At 37.8% G+C, this 19,075-nt stretch overlaps 1 protein-coding gene across 6 annotated transcripts in view; it reads right to left on the minus strand.

The window, feature by feature from the left end:
* The window catches only part of JADE3 (jade family PHD finger 3), a 141,004-nt gene that overhangs the window by 43,086 nt on the left and 78,843 nt on the right, over nucleotides 1-19,075 (minus strand). For all 6 annotated transcript variants that reach the window (XM_081124853.1, XM_081124855.1, XM_081124852.1 and 3 more), the window contains one exon: nucleotides 8,572-8,729. In XM_081124853.1, the coding sequence (XP_080980979.1) occupies nucleotides 8,572-8,729 (158 nt within the window). The remainder of the gene's footprint in view (nucleotides 1-8,571; nucleotides 8,730-19,075) is intronic.

Raw genomic sequence — 19,075 nt, forward strand, 5'->3', positions numbered from 1 at the left:
AGTCCCTGAATGACTACATGTGGTAGAGGTGACTCACATCACAAACCCACATTGAATGGAGATGTACAAGAAATAAAACCTTCATTGTGTTAAGATGGTGAGACTTTTGGGGATGCTTGTCATAGCAAGTGGCCTATGTTGACTAATACATAATGGTAGAGAATTGTTTCCCAATATTTTTAGATATATTTTAACTTAACTATTGTATTACATTAGATTCATTCTTAAATTTCTCTAACAGATTTATACTAAGAATACTTGCTCCAAAGAAGTGAGATTTCCATCAGTAGAAAATAAAATAACTAACCAATAATGTTTTAATTTTAACAAACTAACATGGAGGAGTAAACTCAAAATAATTGATTAAAATATTTTGTTTTTACACTTTTCATATGGTATTGTAAACTGTGATAATGTTCTGTATTAAAAATCTTTAGCACAGAAATAAGAAATGTCATCACACTTTCAATACACACTGATTCACAATTTTTAGAGCTTGGAAGGCAGGAAGTCTTTTTAAATTGAATAATTATTAACATTTCTTCTTTATATGAAAGTAATACACGATCACTGAAGATATTGGTTTTAAATCTAAAAGCAATCACCATAAGGGTTTATTATGAAACATTTACATTAGTTTAGATTTGGCAGTTATGTTAGAAGAAAACACTTTAATATGTGGCTTTGAGAATAAAGGTATCTCTTTTTTTTAATAAGAGTTTTTGAGCCAACCTGATGATGTATGCTGGGGAGAAAGATCTCAAATGCTCCCAAAGCATATAATTTTAAAATGTCTATCTTTTAATTTCAAAAAATGTTTAAGTACTCTCTCAATAGTATAAATAACCAGTTACCAGACACCTTCTTAACTTCTAGGAGTTTTGCAACCTATGAAAAAAACAACAACAAACACATACAGAAAGAAACAGTAACATAAAAAGTTATAAGAACATAAATGGTGTTTATTTAATATAGTGTGAGAAAAAAGTGACATATTTGGACAGAGCAAAGCATAAAGTAGAAAAATTAGCATCTCAGTTCAAGGTAGAAAAAAGTTTAAAAAGTCACCTAGATAGAAAGAGGAGATTAAAAAAAATAGAATGGGGATTTCTTGGTGATTCAAGAACTGTTTTCTTCCACAGTAGCCTGGATTATAAGGAACTCATGGAACCAAATGGTGAGTGGGGTTGAGGTATACAATGTCTATCACTTTAAAAAAGTAAGCTGCTCAACAAATGAAGCTGGGACACCTGGATATCCACATGCAAAAGAATGAAGTTGAACCCTGAACACCTCACACCACATACAGAAATTAACTCAAATGGATCAAAGATCCAAATGTAAGAGACACAACTATAAAAATCTTAAAAAAATTGGTATAAAATTTCATGATCTTGGTTTAGGCAATGATTTCTTAGATCTGACACCAAAAAGACAAGTAACCAAAGGGAAAAATAGATAAACTGAACATCAAAATTAAAAACTTTGCCTTAGAGGACACCACCAAGAAACTGAAGACAACCCATAGAATGGAAGAAAATATTTGCAAATAAAAGACTTGTTTCTAGAATATGTAAATAAATTTTACAACTCAACAATAAAAAGACAAATACTCCAATTTTAAAATGGGGAAAAGATCTGAATAATTTCTCCGAAGATATACAGGGAGGGGAAAAAGTAGGTTTACAGTTGTGAGCACACAAAACACAGAGTTTATACTTGTATTATTTGCCCCACCCTGTATATAGGAACTATGCAGGGATGCACTATATAAAAATGAGACATTCTGGAACTGCTGATCTGGGGACTTTGTCTCCCTGTTCACTAAAGGGTCAGATTTTTAGTAGCCAAGGGCATCAATTCCAAAGCGAATGGGATGGAACATGAAGAGAACTGAGGATTCACTTTGGTTGTTTAAACAGCAGCATTTTTTCAGGAAGAGAAAAAAAGATCAATCTTGTATTTTTGGACTACATAAAGGCTTCTTCTTTTTGTAATAAAGTAGAAAAGCTCTCTTCCAAAAAGAATATACAACTGGCTAATAAACATATGAAGAATTGATGCTCAATATCCTTAGCCATCAGGCAAATAAAGATAGACAATAACAAGTATTGGTGAGGACATGGAGAAAATGGAACCCTCATACATGGCTGGTACGAATGTAAAATGTTGCAGATGCTGTGGAAAACAGTTTGATGGTTCCTCAAAGTGGTAAGGATCTGGTTACCACATAATCTAGTGATTCTAATCGTAGGTATATACCCAAGAGGAATGAAAACCTATGTCCACTCAAAAACTTGTATAAGAATGTTCATAGCAGCATTATTCATAATAGCCAAAACATGGAAACAACCCAAACATCTAACAATTGATTAACAGATTAACAAAATGTGATATATCCATATAATGAAATATTATTTGGCCATAGAAAGTAACAAAATACTGACATGCATTACAACATGGATGAACCTTGAAAATATTATGCTGAGTGCCCAGCTGGCGTGGCTCATTAGTTGAGCATGGAGGTTCGATTCCTGGTCAGGGCACATGCCCGGGTTGCAGGCTTGATCCCCAGCAGTGGGCATGCAGGAGGCAGCCGATCATTGATTCTCTCATATCACTGATGGTTCTTTCTCTCTCTCCCTCTGAAATCAATAAAAAGTAATATATATATTTAAAATATATCTTTATTGATTTCAGAGAGAGGAAGGAAGAGAGGGAGAGAGAGACAGAAACATCAATGATGAGAGAGTCATTGATCGGCTGCCTCCTGCACGCCCACGACTGGGGATTGAGCCCACAACCTAGGCATGTGCCCTGACAAGGAATCGAACCCCGATCGCCTGGATCCTAGGTTGACACTCAAGCGCTGAGCCAAGCCCGACTGGGCAATAAAAATGTATTTAAAAAAAGAAAATATTACGCTGAGTAAAAGAAGTCAGACTAAAAGGCCACAGACTGAATGATTCCACTTATATGAGATGTCCAGAATAGGCAAATCTGTAGAGACAGAAAGTAGATTAGTGGTTTTTATGGACTGAATTGTGTCCTCCCCAAATTCATATGTTGAAGCCCTAACTCCCAGTGTGACTGAATTTGGAGATGGGGCCTATATGGAGATAAGGGTTAAGTGAGGTCACAAGGGTGGGGACCTAATCTGACAGGGTTGTCCTTATAAGAGGAGGAAGAAAAAAAAGAAGAGGAAGAGATACCAGATATCCTTCTCTCTCTTTCTCTCTCTCTCTCTCTCTCTGTGTGTGTGAACACAGAGGAAAGGCCATGTGAGGATACAGAGAGAAGGCAGCTGTATACAAGCAGGATGAGAGGCTTCACTGGACACCAACCCTGAAGGCAACTTGATCTTGGACTTCCTGCCTTCAAACTGGAATTACATAATGGTGATAGTTTCATAACTCTGTAAATACACTAAAAACCATCATACAACTTAAAAGGGTAAATTTTATGGTATGTGAATCCTATCTCGATAAAAAAATATATAAATTATATCTCAATTTTGAAAAATCTTAAAAAAAAAAAAAAAGCAAGCAGCACATTTATAAAAGCCCATGGTGGTCATATGACAAACTTGGAACTTGACCTGATTGAGGAACTTAGTGAAATCCTCCTAGCTCCTACTTTTCTATTTTGATTTACAATGTTACTCATTAGTTGTAATGCATGCTTACTTACACTAAACTTTTCAATCAAGTGCTTGAGAAAGTGAAAAAATCTACTTACATTTAGTATAGGAATGGCAGGTGGTTAAAATGGAAGGTTCAGCCCTTCTTATTTGCTATTATTCCTTAATCTTACTTGTTTTTATGTCCTTCCCTTCCTATCTTCATCTTTGTTTTTCTTTAAAAATATATCTTTATTGATTTCAGAGAGAGGAAGAGAGAGATATAGAAACATCAATGATGAGAGAGTCATAATTGATCATGCATGCCCTCCTGCATGCCCCCAACTGGGGATCGAGCCCCCAACCTGGGTATGTGCCCTGACCGGGAATAGAACCCCAATCTCCTGGATCCTAGGTCGATGCTCAACTGCTGAGCCACACCCAGCCGGGCCATCTTTGTTTTTCTTACCATAATATCTTTTGGTTCTTCACTAATTTTCTTTCCTAACATCCACCCATTTCCTCTTTGCTTTCTTTGTCTTACTCTCCTTATAATAATAAATGTGTCTTGAAAACCTACTACAGTGGTACCTCGGTTTTCTAATGTAATCTGTTCTGGAAGACCGTTCGAGTTCTGAAACATTCGAAAACTGAGGGATCAACAGCCGACAGCTAGGCCTCAGGATCTTGCCCTCAGCAGAAGCCATGTGGCACGTTCAACTTCCGAGGGATGTTGGAAATCGAAGCATTTACTTCTGGGTTTATAGCATTTGTAACCCAAGATGTTCATTAATGGAGACGTTTGAAAACTGAGGTACCACTACTGTATTTGACAGTAGGGGTTCTGCTGTTAGGTACCCTGTAGTCACATCTTATCTTTCTTCCTTTTCTCTTCTAATCACACACCATTATGCCTCTCTTTATGTGCCCACTACCACACTTTCTTACCCATCTATATACTCCTCTATTTGTAATTACAGTACATATACATATACACATACATATATATATAAAATGAGTGTGTGAGTGTATATATATGTATATGATTTTTTATTAACATTATTGGGGTATAAGTGATATATATGAAACTGTATATCTTTTAAATGTACAAATTAATAAGTTCTGGCACACATATATATACATCTGTGCAACCAACATTACAACCAAGATAATGAATATATCCATCACCTCCAAGTTTCTTTGTGCCCTCCTGCTTAACTGTTCCCTTCCAAAAAACTACTGATCTGCTGTCATTACAGATTACAGGTAGTCCCTTGCTTTTGCACAGTGGTATGGTACTGTAAAAATGTGCAAGCAGAAACCGTGAAAAACAATCTTAATAATCAATGGGGAAAATTATGATTGTTCAGTGACCCTTAAAATTTTTGTCCAAACATTAAAAACTTATTGTTGGCTATAAATATATAGGGAAATAAAAAACAGTAAAACAAATGTGTATTAATAGACTATAATTTGAAACATTGAGAATTTAAAGTCTTCTTTATAAAAACTTAACAAGAGTAGCGTGTTTAGCCCAGCCGGGAGTGACTCAGCGGTTGAGCGTCGACCTACGATCCAGGCGATCAGGGTTCGATTCTGAGTCAGGGCACATGCCTGGGCTTGATCCCCAGTCGGGGGCGTGCAGGAGGCAGCGGATCAATGACGATTCTCTCATCATTGATGGTTCTCTCTCTCTCCCTCTCCTTTCCTCTCTGAAATCAATAAAGATATATTGTTTTAAAAAAGAGTAGAGTGTTTGACTTCTTTTCATTGCATAACTTATGATACAGAGCAAGAGCCTTTTTTATGCCTTGACAAATTGTCACACTCCCTTCTAAATTTAGATCAGTTTCTAACATTTGGTCCTTTGTGCTTTCAACGTTGTAAAATATTTCTCAGAGTTCTTTTAATGTGCAGTTTTTGCTGGCACCATTTTCTCTGGGATATCTTTATTCTTTTCACCACAATCACTTTATTTATGTCCATAAGTTCACCTTCACTAATTCCTTTGGCTGCATATCTAGAGCCTCTCAACAACAGTGTATCCACATTCCCACAGTCAGCTATTTATTCTATAACTACATTTCATTTAATTCAAATTTCTCTTCCAGTGTTGTCACTTTTTATTTCTTTAACTGTTTATTGGAACTCTCCAGGGAAATCCTCTGGGCCTGGAGGTATTTTTAGGGAGAGTTGTTAATTAAAAATTCAATTTCAGCCCAGTCGGGCGTGGCTCAGTGGTTGAGCGTCGACCTGGGATCCAGGCGATCAGGGTTCGATTCCCGGTCAGGGCACATGCCCGGGTTGCGGGCTCGATCAATGACTCTCTCATCATTGATGTCGCTATCTCTCTCTCTCCCTCTCCTTTCCTCTCTCTGAAACCAATAAAGATATATTAAAAAAAAAATTCAATTTCATTAATAGTTATAGACTATTCAAATGATCTATTTCAGAGTGGGTCAGTTGTGGTAATTTGCTCAGGTAACCCTCAGGATGGCAGAAAAAAGATAACAGAGAAATAAAATACAGAATAAACACACAATAAAATAAAATAAAAATAAAATAGACTGGCCGGGCGTGGCTCAGAAGTTGACCTAGGATTCAGGCGGTCAGGGTTCGATTCCCAGTCAGGGCACATGCCCGGGTTGTGGGGTCGATCCCCAGTCGAGGGTGTGCAGAAGGCAGCCAATCAATGACTCTCTTATCACTGATGTTTCTATCTCTCTCTCTCCCTCTCCTTTCCTCTCTCTAAAGTCAATAAAGATATATTTAAAATAAATAAATAAAATGGCAGACTTAAGCCCTAGTCAATAATTACAATAAGTGTTAATGGTCTAAACCCCTTAAGAGACAGAGATAGGCAGAGTGGATTAAAAAACATGACCTAGCCCGGCCGGGTGTGGCTCAGCGGTTGAGCGTCGACCTAGGATCCAGGCGATTGGGGTTCGATTCCCGGTCAGGGCACATGCCCAGGTTGCGGGCTGCAGCCGATCAATGACTCTCTCATCATTGATGTTTCTATCTCTCTCTCTCCCTCTCCTTTCCTCTCTCTGAAATCAATAAAGATATATCTAAAAAAAAAAACAAAAAAAACATGACCTAAATATATGCTGTCTACAAAATCACACTTAAACTATAAGCATATAAGTAAGTAGAAAGTAAAATAAAGGAGAAAGATATATAATGCAAACATTATTCCAAAAAATGAAGGAGTGACTATATTAATTTCAGATTATCTGGTTCCTTATATGAATGTTTTTTTACTGAAACTTGCACATTTTGGGTCTTATGCTATGAGACTCTGGATCTTTAAAGCTTCTGCTGTGACTGGCTTCCTCTGACACTGCTCTGGCTGGAGATCAGGTTAGGGGGGGATATCACCTCATTACTACTAGGTGGTTACAGAAGTTCTGATTCACCATTTGGCCTCTGTTGACATCCAAGGGGCAGGGACTCTCTGTTACGGCTGGGTGAGGCTGGGAGTTCTGGTTCTCCATTAAGCTTCCACTGATACCTCTCTCACTGGAATTGGAAAAAGCACCTTACTCCTGCTCCATATGTGGCCTCCTCCATTGACATCAAGGGAGGAGGAGGTGCTTTCATTAAAACTGGGAAGTGGTGAAAGTCCTGACTTTCTATTAAGTCTCCTCTAATGCTACCCTAGATGGGAAGGAGAGGGATGCATCATCACTGCCAGGTTGAGGTGGAAGTCTAGGCTCCCCACTGTTACTACTATGGTATATAAAAATACTGACAACAGGACATAAAAATGCCTGACTCTTGTATTCATTCATGATGCTGTTCTAATTTTTAGGAGGCAGGAAATGGTGTAGATGATGATGAGCTAGTAAGGCTCAGGATGTGTGTTGGGAAAGACTGGAGTTTTCCTTAACAGAGACAGTCTCTCTGTCGGTGGGACAGCCTAGGCTTGGGTTTCTAGAAGTGATTCAACAAGCATTTTTTCTGGACCATGACCAGGACCTAAGAACCTGGTGCTAGGGAAAGAGAATTCAAGGATGTGACCTCTGCCCTTTATGAACCTAATATGTACTAGAAATAGATGTACAATGAGATGTATAATTTCTCATAGTAAGCTGTCCCACCAGCCCCTTTATCTGTTGCTATCCTATCCCTTCCCTTCGCTTCCCTTCCTCTGCCCTCCCCTCTCTTACGTCACTCACTCACTCACTCACTCACTCACTCACTCACTCACTCACTCACTCACATACTAAGCATTTTATTTCATGCCAGCCTTTGTGAGAAGCACTGGAAACACAAAGATCAGTAACAAAAAATGGCTTCCAAAACCAGTCATTACTCTTGAGATGAACTTACTACTTCCTCTGGCAGAAAAGTCCTCTCCCCTTTCCACAAAACCCAAATCCTCTTCTACTTAAACTTTCTTCTCAAGTCTTTGCAACTGAAGGTTATGTGCTTGTAGTCAACTCAATTATTACAGTTATCCCCTTCCATTTGTGTTTATGCATTTTGCAAACTCTAAATGTTTTGGCCTTCTATTAATAGATGCTATCACTATAAGGTCCCAATTATAAGGAAACGACTTCTCATGGGGTTATGTATTAATAGGGTTATTATGGGGTTATATAATTAATGCTCTGTTTTTCCTCAAAGACTAATAAATGCTATTGATTATTGAGTCAGATCTGGAAATCCTGGTCTCCATAATCTTATCACATTTCAGGTTGGACCTCAAACAGTTTTATCCTATAAATAGACACATATTTTTTTCCCTAAATAAATGAGCTTGGCTTTCATTACTAACCTATCCTAGCCTGGTATACTCTGCCACTGGTCTGAGTGAACTGGTGAATGTGGCATATGATTTTGTATTATAAATGTGTAATTAGCCACTGAAAGTCTCTCCCCAAGCAGCACACAGATAACCATACGAACATTCATTCCCTAAGTCAAAGATGCAAGCATGCAAATACCTGAGGGAAGGCTGTGGAAGAGTGTCTGGATTGGCTGGTACCTGGACTCCCTTTTCCCATTCTTCTTTCCATGTATCCGTAAAGAGGTAATAGCTGTCAGGATTAATGTGGTGAGAATCTGAAAGTTTCATGGCACTGATGAGATCCTTTCGGAATACCTGGGAAGACATTGCACACATCACAAAGGAACTAAAACCATTTAATGTTATTTTAAAAAGATCATCCCCACCAAATCTATACTTCAACAAGAGAGACATCTCTAACTTCTTATATGGCCAGATCAACTCTTATTTGGAAAGGGTTTGAAGTGTTGACAGGGAAGCCAGCTAGTTCTGGATTTAATAAAGAGTAAAGGGGTTCTTACTGAATTATTTTCTTGTGTTCCTTGAATTTAAATTAACAATACAGGTAACTCTAAAACAGTTTGTATAAAATAAGCAAGCCTTAACTCTCTAAAATTAAGCAACAAGTATCCCCTGATAAACTTATAATTGTTTATCTAGCCATCACCTTATTTTTGATTATTTATGCAGAAATAATTTTAGACTTACAAAATGTTATAAAAATAGTACAGAGCTCCCATACACTTTTCACATAGTTTCCTTTAATGTTAACATTGTATATAACCAGTATACAATTACCTAAACCAGAAAATTAACATTGTTACAATACTATTAATTAATTTACATACCTTATTCAAATTTTACTAGTTTCCCCCCTAGTGTCCTTCTGTTCCAGAATTCAATCCAGGACCCCACATTGCAATTAGTTGTTATGCCTCTTTAGTATCCTCCAATTTGTGACAGTTTTTCAGTCTTTCCAGACCTTGACACTACTGAAGATTTCTGTTCATGTATCTGATAGACTGTCCCTACAATTTCAGTTTGTGTGATGTTTTCTTATGATTAGACTGAGGTTACTTATTTTTTGGCAAAATACACAGAAATGACGCTGTGCCCTTCTCATTACATTATATTAGGGATATGTGATGCCATGATCACTGGGTTAAGGTAGATCTTGCTGGTTACTTCCACTGTTAAGATTACTGCATTTCCCTTTGTAATTAATAAATATCTTAGAGGAGATACTTTGAGATTATAAAAATATCCTGTTTCCAGATCAGGACCAGAAGCATGGATACATGGAACAGACTGACAGATCTCACAGGGGAGGGGGTGGAGGGGACTGGAAGAGATTAATCAAAAACATAGATGCACAGCGCCATGGACACAGACAATAGGGTGGTGAAGGCCTGGGGTGGGGTGGGGGCTGGGTGGAGGGGGGCAAAGGAGGGGAAAATGGAGGACATCTGGAATACTGTCAACAATAAACAAAACAAAAATCCTGTTTTTTCTCAAACTGTCATTGGCTAATTTTAGTATCCACTGTCCTTTCTCCCCATTTATCTTTTTATTTATATAATTATAGACTCATAGATATCTATTTTATTCTTTGGGTTATAATTCAGTATGTTATTGTTATTTATTTTGTTGCTGAAATAGTTCCACCTTTGGTAATGGGGAGCACTTTCAGATTGGCTCTCAATATATCCCATTAATTTGGGAGTATTTCCTATATTCCCATTATGTCCCAGGAATGTTTATATCCTCTACCTGGTTATAAAAGCTATTACTTGAGAGATTAAAGATGGCAGCAGACTGAGTGGAAGCTACACAGACCAAACTGGAATAACAACTAAAATATAGAAAAACCATCCTGAAAAATCAACTGCAACTGAAGATGATCTCGAGAGCACCCTCATAATCAAGGAGGAAAAGTGGAGACCACACAGAGGCTGGTAGGAAGTGTAGAGGCACGAGAGGGCTGGCTGGGTTCCCACAGGCAGCAGCTGAAGGTCCAGAGGGATATCTCAGCTGTGGGGGGTTTCCACTGAGGACTCAGGGGCCTAAACCTCAGGTGGGGCTTCCCAGCCTAGAGCACCAGAACGGAGAAAGGTACCCACATAACGTGTGGCTGTGAAAAGCAGCAGGGTTTCTCTCTGCTAGGAAGAGACAAGACAGCTGGAAATGCAGGCAATCCCCTTAAAGGGCCAACACACAAAGTTTTGTGTGCAGCCACTCACCTTGGGCTCTATGAAAGGGAGGGCAGACTGGACTGGAGCTGTGTGAAGAGAATCTAGGGTTGTGGGCTCTGGTGACAGAGATCACAAGGCACCCATTTGGATTCCTGTGCTGAGTCATTTGCCCATACTGCAGAGGACATCTCTCTCAGGCAGACATTTTGCTGCTTTTGCCTGGGGGGAGGGTAGGAAGCAATTGCCCCACCCTGCTAGAAAACCTCTCCCCTTACCTAGTGGAGTTTCTGCAGCCTGAGGCTCATTAAGAGACTGATAACAATCAGCCACCCCACCCTGCAGGCAAAGGCTGGCGTCAGAGTGCTTTGAGTCTCTGCCTGATCTGCTTCTGGACCTGGGCCTTGAAAAAGCAGACTTTGGTGTGCATCCTGGTCCTGCCCAAATGCACCCAGCCCCAGCAGAGGAGACTTCAAGTCATGGGTTGTTGACAGCTCCAAACAGGGTGCTCAGGGCCAGTCACAAACTGTGTCTGACACTGGCCTGCACCAGAGACCCTCCAAAAAGACAGAGTCCTAGCAGATCCACCTAATACATTGAAACAAACCCTACAGGCAGTCAAAATGGGGAGACCAAAAAACAAGCCCCAAATGAAAGAACAGAAGTCTCCAGAAAAAGAGCTAAATGAAATAGAGATAAGCAATCTATCAGATATAGAGTTCAGAATGATGATTGTAAGGATGCTCAACAGCATGAAAAAAGATATGGAAACTACGAAGGAAATTAAGAATGACATAGCAGAAATAAAGAATACACTGGAAGGAATAAACAGCACATTAAAGGAAGCTGAGGACAGGATCAGTGAATTAAAAGACAGTGTAGAAAAATGACTCAATCAGAGATCCAAAAAGAAAAAACAATTAAAAACAGGACAGTATAAGGGAGCTGTGGGACAACATGAAACGTAACAATAGTCACATCATAGGAGTGCCAGAAGAGGTCGAAAGTAAGCAGGAGTTAGAGAACCTGTTTGAAGAAATAATGGCAGAAAACCCCTAACCTGGTAAAGGAAAAAAGTCACACAAGTTCAGGAGGCACAGAGAGTCCCAAGCAAGAATCCAAAGAGGCACATGATCAGACACATCATAACTAAAATGTCAAAAAATCTTAAAGGCAGCAAGAGAAAAGCAATCTGTTACCTACAAAGGAGCTCCCATAAGGTTATCGGCTGACTTCTCATCAGAAACTCTACAAGCCAGAAGGAAATGGCATGAAATACTCAAGGTAATGCAAAACAAGGATCTGAAACCAAGGCTACTCTACCCAGCAAGGCTATCATTCAAAATAGATGGTGAAAGAAAGAGCTTCCCAGACAAAAAAAAGCTAAAAGGAGTTTATCTCCACCAAACCAGCATTGCAGGAAATGTCAAACGGACTGCTGTAATAATAAGAAGAAATACAGAGAGAAACACAGGCATAAAGAATTAAAATGGCAATAAATAAGGACCTATATAACCTTAAGGACTTTAAGGGAGAGATTAAGAGTAATTCAGTCATAGTTGTGGACTTTAACACCCCACTGACTTCACTGGATAGATCTTCCAGACAAAAAGTCAACACAGAAACAGTGACTCTAAATGCCACACTAGATCAGATGGATTTTATCAATATTTACAGAACATTTCACTCCAAAGCTGCAGAATATACATTCCTCTCAAGTGCACAGGGGTCACGCTCAAAGATCAACACTTTAGAAAACAAAACAAGTCTCTACAACTTCAAGATTGAAATCATATCAAGCATCTCAGATCACAAGGACATGAAATTAGAAGTCAACTACAGTAAAAACACTCAAAAACATTCAAACACATGGGGGCTAAATAACATGTTATTATAAAATGAATGGGTTACCAATAAGATCAAGAAAGAAATCAAAAACTTCCTGGAAACAAGTAAAAATGAACACACAACAACCCCAAATCTATGGGACACAGTGAAAGCAGTCCTGAGAGGGAAGTTCACAGCACTACAGGCCTACCTCAAAAAGCAAGAAAAATGTTTAGTAAACTAACCCTACAACTTAAAGAATTAGAAAGCTCCCCTGTGAAGCTGTCAGGACCAGGGCTTTTGCTTGCTGGGAGTTTTTTTTTATTACTGCTTCAATTTCATCAGTTATTAGCCTCTTCAGGCTTTCTGAGGCTTCCTGATTCAGTTTTACATGATTTCACTCATATGAGGAATCTAAGAAACAAAACAGACTGAGGAACAAAACAGATCCAGAGACATAGAAGCATGGAACAGACTGATGAATCTCAGTGGAAAGGCAGGGGTGGGGGAGTAGGTGGGGAGAGATTAATCAAAAAACTTATATGCATATATACATAACCCATGGTCACAGACAATAGGGTGGTGAAGACCTGGAGGGGGAGGGGTGGACATGGGGTGGAGGGGATCAATAGGGGGGGAAAAAGGGGGATATCTCATACTTTCAAGAATAAAGATAATTTAAAAAAAAAATCTATTACTTTTATATGTTAACTTCATATTCTGCTATCTTACTAAATTTTTTCATTGCCTGAGTTAGTTTTATCATTGATTTTCCTACCGTTTCCCAGATATACTATCATATCATCTGCAAATAGAGAAAGTTTTACATCTTCTTTACCTAGTCTTATGTTTCTAATTGGTTTCTCTTGTTTAATTGCATTGGCTAATACTTATATTAATATTTGGAATAGTAATGGGGATAGGGCGTATTTGTCTTCCTGAAATTAGTGAAAATGTCTCTAGTGTTTCCTCATTAAATAAAATACTAGGTTGAAGACTATGGTATATATATATTTCATAATGTTAACAAAGTATCTTACAGTTCCTATTTTTTGCATGTTTTATACTGACTGGGTATTGAATTTTGTTAAAGGCTTCTTCAGTATATATGGAAATAATTATATAATTTTTCCTTAGAGATATTAATATGCTATATGATAATATTGGATTCTTTAATACTGAAACTTTCATTTCTAGAATGAATGTCATTTGGTAGTGATATATTATTTTCTTAATATGGTATTATATGCTGTTTTCTAGTATTTTATTTAACGTGGAGTTAAATTACCCATGGAGTGATATTTATCTGCAGTTACTGTTTTTTTTGTATTGTATTTAAGGTTTAGGTATCAGTGTTATGCATGCTTCATAAAAAATTAGGACATTTTCTTTCTGTTATAATGCTCTAGAATAATCAGAATTATTGGGACTATCTGGTCCCTATGAAACCATCTGGACTTGGTGCTTTTGTGGGGCAGTTCCTTAATAATTTCTTTTTTTTGAAATTTACCTCTTTAAGCTTTCTACATCTAATGGAGTCAATTTTGGTAATTTGTATTTCCACAGGAAGTTATCTATCTTATCCAGGTTTTCAAATTTATTTCTACAGACGCTTGCAAAGTATAGGCAGTTTCACTTTCTCCAGCAGTGTGGGATCATAAAAATGACAGTGAGCTCAGAAACTGAAACGTTATCTTAATAATTAATGAGAAAATTACAATTTTTCTATATCTTTAAATATTTTGGTTAAAATATTAGAAAATCTCTTACTATTGGCTATAAATGTATAGAGAAATGAAAAACAGAACTACTGTAATATTTTTAGTATATTGTTAATTGAACATTAGAAATGTTAAGCTTTCTTTTTTTGTAGAAAAGCTTATCAGGAGTAGGTGAAACAATGCTTGCCACCTTTTTCTCATTATGGAGAAAGAATCTGAAATGGAATGTTTCCATTATCATTATTTTTAAAGAAACTATAATTTCATCAGTTTGTATTTCCCCTTTTCACCCAAGAGTTATTTAATGGGTTTAAAATTTCCACAGGGAAGAGCCTTTCCGTTTTTGTTAGTAATTCCAGAGTTTACTGCATTGTGATCAGGGGGTTGTTTATAATATTTCTACTTAACTGAAACTACTGACGTTTTATTTATGACTTAATACTTGATCATATTTTGTGTATGTACCACAGACAGTTGAGATGGTGTATTCTCTATTATCTCTAATATCAAGGTGTAGAATTTGATATATATTCATCAAGATGTACCTTACTGCTTATGCTATTTAGATCTTCTATCTCCTCACTTATTTTTCTGTTCACTTAGCCTGTATGATACTGAGAACAGTATTTGAAAGTCTCTTATGATTAGTATGTTTCTATCTATGTCTCCTTGCATCTCCTAGAGTTTTTGCTCCATAAAGGTGACTGCTGTGTTATTCAGTGTATAACTATTCACAAGTATTGTATCTTCATGGTGAACTGTACCTTTCAGCATTAAAAAGTCTTCTTTGTTTGGGGGGCTTGATTTTTACTTTTTCTGATATCAGGATTGCTACTCCTGCTGTTTTTGTTTCCGTTTTCCTGGTATACCTTTGTCAGTATCTTTATTTTTATCCTTTCTGAATAGGTGCTTTAGGTATACTCTTATATGCAGCATATAGTTGGGTCTTACTTTGTGAGCCAAAAAATATTTTTATTTAACAGATATTAAGCCCATTCATATTTATTGGCATGACTCATATATTTAGTCTCCACTCTCATATTTAATAATTATGTGTATATTTCCTGTGCTTCTTTCTCTACCAGATGCATATTCTTTGCTTTTTTAACTATAACTTTTTGTATTTAAGAAAGTTTGCAGTTATATTGTAGTTATCTCTGTACTTAGATCTTTAAAAAATATCCTTAGCCTCATTTTCTTTTTTAACCTTTTACTATCTGGCTTATTAGTTTTTATCACTTTCCGTGAACTCCTCACGAGTGAGAAGGATAAGAATATATGTCCACTGTGGCAGCCAAGAGGCTCCTAGTGCTAGCCTTAACCCTTCCCCTGTCAAGGGACCCCAAGTTCGGTGGAAAGTTCAAAGGTCAGAGGTAGGGGATGATAATATGGGTACAATTATAACCTGGACTTGTAGAAACAAAGAGATTCCCTACAGTTCATTTTCTGGACCCTAAGCACGATTAGGTACTGACAATATGGGAATGGGGATCCATCTAAACTTTGATATACTATTATTCTTTGGTTGAAAGGGCCCCTGGGTGACTAAGGGGCACAGAAATGTGCTCACCAGCCTGGAAACATGACTTCAGTGGCTGTGGAAGCCTAAGCTTTGTGATTTTGCCTTTTCAACAACAGAAAAAAAAGTATGGCATGCGTTCTTAAGTATGCCATGAATCCTGGCAACAATTTCACTAATGAGTTCCATTTAACATCTAAGCAACAAGGAAATACACTTTCACATAAAGCATGCATACACTGGTCTACACCTCACCTACTAATTTCTAATTCTGAAAAAAAAATCAAATAACTACCTGCAGGGTGAAGATAAATGTGCCCCACATTTCTGGAAGATCAAAGGAAGAGATGCTATCAAGCAACATTTTAGTCTTTAATGCTAATAAAGGTTCTTGGAGGAGAAACACTGTGCAGATTATGTGTAACATGAAAGTAGAGGCACAGAGCATTATCCAATAAAGCAATTAATTCTCAGTTGGTGCAGTTCTGTTTAAACTGCCAACATTTCACAGAGTATAGGACTGAATTATCACATAACCAAATGATGCCATTTAAATAAGGACTCATTCCATTTGCTACTTTCCAGGGACAACTCTGGGAATGCTTGTTGGTTTCACTTAGGGAAGATTTAGAATTGATAACGTGACCTGAGCAAAGTAGAGGAGGACACCAACCTTAAACATGCTCGTGGCCAGGTGGCAACAATGACCTTCCTACCAAGAATCCTAGCCAATTAAGGTGCTGTGCAGGGAAGAAACTAAGTCTACAGGAAATAAAAACTGATGGTTTATTGTGTAATGTTTTATATAAGGGGGTAAGAGAGGATCACAGACATATCCATTTAACGTTTAGCACAGAGCTCAGTGCTCTGGGTGGCTAGTGGGAGAAAGAGAATCACCATTTTGCTGAACACTCTGATCTATTTCTATAAATTACTAAAGTGCCTGTAATGAGTCAGTGGTTAAATTACAACTGTGTTAAACTACTGTCTTTGGAAAAGACAGTGGTGTGGGAAATCCTACCTTAGATCTGTAAAGAATACTAGAGTCAAGTATTTCTCAACCTCCTAAAATATTTCATTATTTTCTATATGACATACTTCACAATATAAATCGATTGCAAAATCATGTCTTGGGCTTAATAATGCCACAGTATCTGATCACATAGCACAAGCCATGTCTTCATATTTGATATAACTGCTTTATGAAAATCTGTCCCATATAGTTTCCTAGGTAACCTGGAAATATATTGTACTGGGTTGAATGGTGCCCCCCCCCCCCCAAAGATATGTCTATGTTCTAATTTCTGGAACCTGTGTATGTCACCTTATTTGGAAAAGAGATCTTTGCAGATGTAAATATGAAGATTTCTGAGATGATGAGATCATCCTGGAATATTGGCAGGGGAGGGGGGGGCTACAAGAGAAAGGAAAAGGGAGATCTGAGGCAGAAGAGGAGGAAGCAGTGTAATCATGGAGCAGAGATTAGAGTGACTCATTGCTCTACAAGTCAATAAATGCTGGCAGTCACCAGAACCTGGAAGAGGCAAAAAAGAGAATTTTTCCAAAAATCTCTAGAGGGAGTGCAGCCTGGCAGATTTTGGATTTCTGGCCTCCGGAATTGTGAAAAATAATTTCTTGTTGTTTTAAGGCTCCCAGTATGTGGTAATTTGTTACAGCAGCCCTAGGAAACTCATACACATATTTACCAAACAGAAGAATAACTTAAAGACTCTAGACAAAGAGATAGAAAAGCAGAGGCCAATGAAATCTGGCCCTTGTCCCTGGCTCCAGAAATACCAAATCTCCAGGAACAGGCACTCTGTCAAGTCTGGGAAACCTCAGACTATAAGAACACCAATCAACTCATACCTATTTCTCTTAAGCAAATGAAGACTAAATCCAATGACTATTATAATTTTCCCTCCTGCCTTTAGAGAAATAAAGCAGATTTATAAGCCTAATTTCAATTCTATAAGCTAGCCAGATTAAACAGCATCAGATCCAAGGTTTCTAGAGAAGCATTTTTACTCAAGGCAGAGTGCAAGTCTGCCTTATCTTGCTATAGAAGTCAAATATCTCAAGCATGATGCAGAACATAAAATGTTAAAGAGAGGATAGGAATGTAAGCTCAGTACTCAGGCAGATATCTGGAAAGTGATATGAAATATACAGGGTGGGGCAAAAGTAGGTTTACAGTTGTTTGCATGGAAAATAATACAATAAATAATAATACAAGAATAAGCTATGTTTTGTGTACTCACAACTGTAAACTACTTTTGCTCCACCTTGTATTTACCAGACTGGTCTCATGAATCTGCTTCTGATAAGAAAAGGCATATTTTAGGTTTTGAAAATGAATACAGACAAATAAAATAGCTATAGTGTATCCTGGGTAGCAGTGTTTTATACATACAGTGGCGCGCACACACACACACACACACGTTTATTTTCATAAGGAAATTACAAAAGGATAAACTTAAAACTTAAAAAAAAAAGTTAACTCTAGTTGGAGCATTGTCCCATACACCAAAAAGTTGTAGGTTTGATTCCCAGTCAGGGCACATACCTAGGTTTTGGGTTTGAACCCCTGGTCAGGGTACATACGGGGGGCAAAGTGATTGATGTTTCCCTCTCTCTCCCCCTTCCTTTTTCTCTAAAATCAATAAGAACATATCCTTGGGTGAGGATTAAAAAAAATTCTTTAAAAAAATGAAAACGGGCTCGGCCGGGCTTGGCTCAGCGGTTGAGCGTCGACCTAGGATCCAGGCAATCGGGGTTAGATTCCCGGTCAGGGAACATGCCCGGTTGTGGGCTCGATCAATGACCCTCTCATCATTGATGTTTCTATCCCTCCCTCTCCCTCTCCTTTCCTCTCTCTGAAATCAATAAAGATATATTTAAAAAAAAAAAAAAATGAAAACGGGTCCCAGGACAGACTACCTGGATTCATCTACTGGTTTCACCATTTAATAGTTTGGGGAAAGTTATCTAAATTCTGTCTGTTACTCATCTGTAAAATGGGGATAATAATCACACCTCAGAGGGGTTATTATTAAGGATTAAATGAGTGAATTTATATAAATGGCTTAGCATGGTACTGAGTTCATGCTAATTGCTAAATAAATTCTAGCTGCAGTTATTTTATTATCGTTATAGTCTCAGCTTTACTTCTAAAAGCAGAAAAAAATGTATACAGCAGAGTTCTCCTACCTAGTCCATAAAGTACATGTTGATGGGGTAAAGGAGATGTGAGTTCATGGCTCAACTAAAACATGCATGCCCTTGTCAGTGTGGCACAGTGGTTAGAGTGTTGGTCTGCACAATGAAGGGTTGTGGGTTCAATTTCCAGTCTAGGGCACATACCTGGGTTGCAGGTTCGATCTCCAGCCTCGTGCAGGTGGCAAC

Source organism: Miniopterus schreibersii (genome assembly GCF_964146895.1).
Source record: "Miniopterus schreibersii genome assembly, chromosome: X".
NCBI lineage: Eukaryota > Metazoa > Chordata > Mammalia > Chiroptera > Miniopteridae > Miniopterus > Miniopterus schreibersii.